The sequence below is a fragment of the Gekko japonicus genome, unplaced genomic scaffold (genome assembly GCF_001447785.1).
Source record: "Gekko japonicus isolate JY-2015 unplaced genomic scaffold, Gekko_japonicus_V1.1 scaffold1408, whole genome shotgun sequence".
In the NCBI taxonomy this organism is placed as follows: Eukaryota; Metazoa; Chordata; class Lepidosauria; order Squamata; family Gekkonidae; genus Gekko; species Gekko japonicus.
The window spans coordinates 137,298-143,174 of record NW_015163131.1 but is presented as its reverse complement, the minus strand read 5'-3'; the positions used below and the strand labels follow the sequence as shown (position 1 = coordinate 143,174).

The 5,877-nt window shown below is 50.6% G+C and overlaps 1 protein-coding gene across 1 annotated transcript in view; it reads left to right on the top strand.

The window, feature by feature from the left end:
• The window catches only part of PLCB1 (phospholipase C beta 1), a 375,074-nt gene that overhangs the window by 258,521 nt on the left and 110,676 nt on the right, over nucleotides 1-5,877 (top strand). Inside the window, exon 10 of the mRNA XM_015406942.1 lies at nucleotides 1,027-1,184. Coding sequence (XP_015262428.1) covers nucleotides 1,027-1,184 — 158 coding nt within the window. The remainder of the gene's footprint in view (nucleotides 1-1,026; nucleotides 1,185-5,877) is intronic.

Here is a 5,877-nt window from a genome sequence, read left to right as displayed (position 1 = left end):
AAAAAAAAGATACCCCCCCCCCGCAACACACATGAATAAAACCAGTCTTTTTTTTTCTTTTTTTTTACAGTTTTCAGGTAAGGTATTCCACAAACATATTTCTGGAACAAAGGATACAAAAAATTTTAAAATGTTTTTGTAAAATTTCATGAATCCAAGCCCAGTATTTTTTTTTGCTTTATCACATAACTACCACATATGGTAAGGAGCTGCGCTGGCTCAAGTGGTTAAGACGCTGAACTGCAGGCTGTGGAAGGTCAGTAGTTCAGCAGTTCGAGAGCCGAGTTGCCGCATGACGGAGTGAGCTCCCGTCTCTAGTTCCAGCTCCTGCCAACCTAGCAGTTCGAAAGCAAGAAATTGCAAGTAGATAAATAGGTACCACTTCGGTGGGAAGGGAACAGCGTTCCGTGCGCCTTGGTGTTTAGTCATGCCGGCCACATGACCACGGAAACGTCTTCGGACAGCGCTGGCTCTTCGGCTTTGAAACGGAGATGAGCACTGCAACCCTAGAGTCGGATTCGACTGGATTTCAAGCAAGGGAACCTTTGCCTTTACTTTACCACATATGGTAAAAAGATTATTTTGACACTTCCAACATACATTTGAGCAATTAGGGTAAAACTTAGCCAATTTATCAGGTGTAATATACCATCTATAAAACATAAATATTTTCCTTATATGGAATTGCTTTTGTAATTTTTACAATCCCCCCAACACACACCTGTGACCACTGGTCCAGCTCAATACGGTGACCTAGGTTTTGAGGCACATTTAATGTGATATTCCCTCTTCGCATCATTTCCCTTCCCTCCATGTGCCTCCAAGTAATTGTTTCCGGAGATGCCTCTGGAGGCAAGCGTGGAGCCATCCTCCTGACTCCTCCTGCGTTTCAAAGGGATCTGTTGTCCCGGGTCTCGTCCCTGAGCCAAGTCGGGTGGTCTTGGCTTCCGTCCTTGCCGGGTGATGTGCATATGGAGCCCCACGTGTGTGTAACGTGCCTTCCCTTGTGCCCCCTCGTCTCCGCAGCTGGCCAGCTGGCCGGGAACTCTTCCGTGGAGATGTACCGCCAAGTGCTGCTGTCTGGCTGCCGCTGCGTTGAGCTGGACTGCTGGAAAGGCCGGACGGCGGAGGAGGAGCCGGTCATCACCCATGGGTTTACCATGACAACGGAAATATCGTTTAAGGTACATCCGTCGGGGGTTGCTGAAACGGCTGCGTGATGGAATAGCACGACAAGGCAAAATGATTGTCAGGTGGACTTCTGATGCACCGTTGTGCCAGTTGACTAGGGTGGGGTGGGGGGGTGGCGACAACGATGTGAGGGAGACAAAGGTCCTTTTCCGCACTTGGATCTCATCCCTGGTTTTATCATCAGAGTTCAACTCAGGACACGATCTCTTGCATTTATCCCCCGGTTTATAACAGCATCTGTTTATCCCGGGACAAGTGTGGGGAGAAACTGGAGTGACCTCAATGTAATGTGGAAACAAAAAATAATTACAGGGGTGAACTCGAGTGTAGCATAGAATGCAAAAACACCCTGAGATAATGACAGAGGTGAACTCACGTGCAGTGTGGAATGTAAGTTCGGGGACAGGGCTGAGCCGGGATTTAAGGTCTGGTGCGGAAAGGACCAAGGAAGGGCATCCAAAAGTACTGGAGTGTGTAGGTGCTCAAGGGTCGAGTTAGAAGGCTTCCCTGAAGCCTTCAAGCAAGCGTGCACTATTGGGAAGTGTGAACAACTTCCTGGTGCCGTTGGAAGCAGAGTCCTCCCTTTCCAAGACCACAAAAGCATCAATGAACTTAGAACGAGGCACCCCTGCTGCAGATGGCACTCTTAGCTACCCAGCCACACACTGAGTGCCACATATCTATTTAAGCAGTCTGTATTTCTTGGATTCAGGTGGGGTCACCCAGGGCCGGCTCACTCACTAGGTGAACTAGGCGATCACCTAGAGCGGGCTGGCCCTTAGGGGCGCCAAACTGCACCCGGCCCCGTACTCTGGGAATTTCTTGATTATTTGTGTTTTTCATTCTTCCTAAAATGCATTTATTTTTGAAAAATGGTGGGCGCACGGGGGAAGGGGGGGCAGAAGGGATCCTCGCCTAAGGTGCAAAATAAGCTGGGGCTGTCCCTGGGGTCGCCATGCTGGTCTGAAGCAGCAGAACAAAGTTTGAGTCCCCAGGGGCACCTCTGAGACCAACAAGGTTTAGTTCTGGATATCAGCTCATGTGTGCTTCTGAAGAGGTGTGCACACACATGAAAGCTTGTACCCAGAATTAAATGTTGGTCTTAAAGGTGCTACTGAATCCAAACTTTGTTCTATCTTTCCTGGAGTATGTGGGTGTGATGCACTGTTTCCAAAGGAGCAAGACCTGTCAGGGGTGAGGGACCAGGAGGTGGCACGGAGAGATCTGGAAGCGGAGAGGCCGAGGGGCTGCTGGGCATTTCCACCCGGGCTTCCGTGGCTGAGCCGCTCCCCTTGCACACTTGACCCAGTGCAGCTCCCGGGGAACAAACGTGCCAACCCTCTTGCACGCTGCTTGCACCACCCAGGGAAGCCAAGGACAGTGGCCCTCCACAGATGTCCCCCCTCCCCCCCCGATAGAGCTCTCCATCATGTGGGATCTTTGGATCTGCAGCTCGGGAATTCTCCTCAGGAATAGGTCTACCAGGCACGGTGGGAGATGTTCCTTGCTGGGAAAGCAGTGCACTTGCCGCCGGAAGCACGCACCCTGCAGTAAATCAGGGCTCAGGCATCCTGGGCAGCAGCGAGCAGAGAGAATTCCAAGCAGCAGCAAGTCCCGATATATTGAGAAGAGCAGCGGCAGCTGTTGAGAGAGAGAGAGATAAACCTGACGCTTATCTGCCCTCAGTACCTGCAGAGTGTTCAGGCAACGGAAAGATCCAGAGATTCTAGAGCCCTGATGGTGCGGGCGGATCTTCGTGGTGGAGTTACGGGAAAGACGATAAAAAGGAGTTCAGATGAAAAACAAGGATGCCGTTTCAGATTTTCTCCCAAGGTTTTATCAGATGGGTTCTGGTGGTACGTCTGCTTAAACAAGGAGTCGTTGAATTATTATGTGCAAATAACATGGCCGGTCTCCTTTGGCAGCCTCAGCAACAGTCTGACCAAGGTCGTCCGTTTTCAGGGACTCCCCCTTCACTGTAGCACCCCGGAGGGCATTTTCTTTAAATGAGCTGGATCCCGAGGGGTGCCCATGTGTGTGTGTGGGGGGGGGCCTGTAGCGCTGCAGGATCACCCTCGTCACAGAGAGATGCAACATGGGAGAGATTTGGCAAAAGGTGCTTTTATCACATTTTGGCACTTTGTTAGCAAAGTGTCTAGTGTGGTTTTCTGGAAGATTGCCGTAGAGGCCTGTTTTAGCATTTGACGAGAGAGGGTTTCCTAAAGAGAGTAGCATGCAAAGGGGTCCCCCCCCCTTTCCGTGCTTCTCCAGGCTTAACTTTTCCACCAGACTATCCAGAGTCCTGAGACCCTGTGGCAGAAACAGTTGCAGCAACATGCACAGTCTCCCCCCCCCCCTCGCCTTAAGTGGCATTATCCTGGCCCCTCTGATGCACTTCCTCTGTGGCAGTGATGTGTGTGTCAACTCTGGTTTCCTGAGAGTTATTTATATGGGTTGTGTGTTTGATCGTGTTTTTTTAATCTGGCGTGAAGGCGTGCTCCTTGGCGTCATTCTCTGCCTCACACAATGAAATGGTGCTGTACAGCTTACTCACTGGCTACCTTTCTCGACTGGTATGACTGTGCCTGGAGAAATTCCCCTCTCCTTTTATGTTTTCTTAGGGGTGCGTGTTTTAAACCTTCATGGTTGTGGAAGCCACCTTAAATTGGACACGGTGTTAACATAGAATCATAGAATGTTAGAGTTGGAAGGGATCTTGCAGGTCATCTAGTCCAACCCCCTGCACTCTGCAGGAGCACAGCCGAAAGATAGCCCTACAACATACCCAGAAGATGGTCATTCCACCACCTCCCAAGGCAGTCTGTTCCACTGCTCAACCACTCTTACAGTTAGGAAGTTTCTCCTGATATTTAGCCGGTAACGACTCCCTTGTAATTTCCACCCATTAGACCTAGTCTTGCAATCCAGAGCAAGAGAGAATAGATCCGCTCCGTCTTCTACATGGCAGCCCTTCAAGTACTTGAAGACTGCAATCCTGTCCCCTCTAAGCCTTCTCTTTCCCAGGCTAAACATCCCCAACTCTTTCAGCCTTTCCTCATGAGACTTGGATTCCAACCCTCTCACCATCCTGGTTGCCCTCTTCTGGACACGCTTGAGCTTGTCAACATCCTTCCCAAAATGTGGTGCCCAAAACTGGGCACAGGATTCCAGGTGAGGCCTGACCATAGCAGAACAGAGCAGAACTGCCACCTCTCATGATCTGGACACGATGCTTCTGTTCATGCATCCTAAGACTGCATTAGCTTTCTTTGCAGTCACATCGCACTGCAGGCTCGTGTATAGCTGGTGATCCACCAGAACACCCAGATCCCTTTCACAGGTGCTGCTGTCAAACCAAGTCCCTCCCATTCGATATCTGTGCCTTTGATTTTTTGTACCTAAGTGTAGGACTTTGCACTTCTCTCTACTGAAATTCATTTTATTTGTCTCTGCCCGCTGTTCCAGCCTGTCTAGATCATTTTGAATCCTGACTCTGTCTTCTTCGGAATTAGCCATCCCACCAAACAGTTACATGTGCTAAAAGCTCTTGCAGTAGTCGTCTCGATTATTCGGAATGCACCAGTGTGCCATTGAAAGTTTTTGTGGGTGGTTTTCACCCCATCTTGTCTCCTTTGCTAGTTTTCCCGCGGCACGTGTTCCTTTCATGCGGGTTATCCACACAAACACATGCTTGCCAACCTCCAGGTGTGGCCTGGTGAACTCCTGGTATTACCACTGTCTTCCAGATGACAGGGATCAGTTCCCCTGGAGAAAATGGCTGCATTGGAGGATGGGCCGTGTGGTGTTTTACCCTGCACTGAGGTCCCTCCCCGCCCCAAGTCCTCTCCTCCCCAGGCACACACACACACACACACACACACACACACACCCCACCTCCTGGAATTTCCCAACCTGGAGCCGGCCGCCCCAAACAAACAACAGTTCTAACACCGACCTTATTGTCAGATGCGGTTACTTGGGGCAAAGACCACAGTTTCGTCACGAGTTCCGAGGATCAAGCCAGATACGCATGAAATGGTGTGTGCTGAAGCCATTTCCACCTCACCCTAGATTCTCAGCGTGTGTCTTCTCTCATTCCTTCGTCCTTTAGCAGTTCTTAGTTTTATGAGGGGAGGGAAAGCGGCCCAGACCAAGTCGGATCTCATCAGATATCGGCAGTTAAGCAGGGTCAGTACTTGGAAGGGAGACCACCGAGGAAGACCCTGCAGAGGAAGGCCACGGCCAACCCCCTCTGTGCCTCACTTGCCTTGAAACCCCCTGGCTGAGCTCACCGTAAGTGGGCTGCGACTTGGCAGCACTTTACACAAACACACACGTCCAGTGTTCCCTCTGAGCCGAGTGAGTGTGAGCCAGCTCACAGTTTTTTAGCCCCCTGCTCACACATTTTTGTCTTAGCTCAGGGAGGATGGGGCTCCAGAGCAAACTAATTTATGCAGCAGCCAAATGGCTCACTCACAGCTTTAATGCCAGTAGCTCACAAAGTAGAGTTTTTGCTCACGGGACTCCACAGCTTAGAGGGAGCATTGCCCACAACACACTGCCAGTTTGGTGTAGTGGTTAGGAGCACGGACTCTAATCTTGGAGAACCAGGTTTGATTCCCCACTCCTCCACATGCAGCTGCTGGTGTGACCTTGGGTCAGTCACAAGTTCCTTCAGAGCCGCTC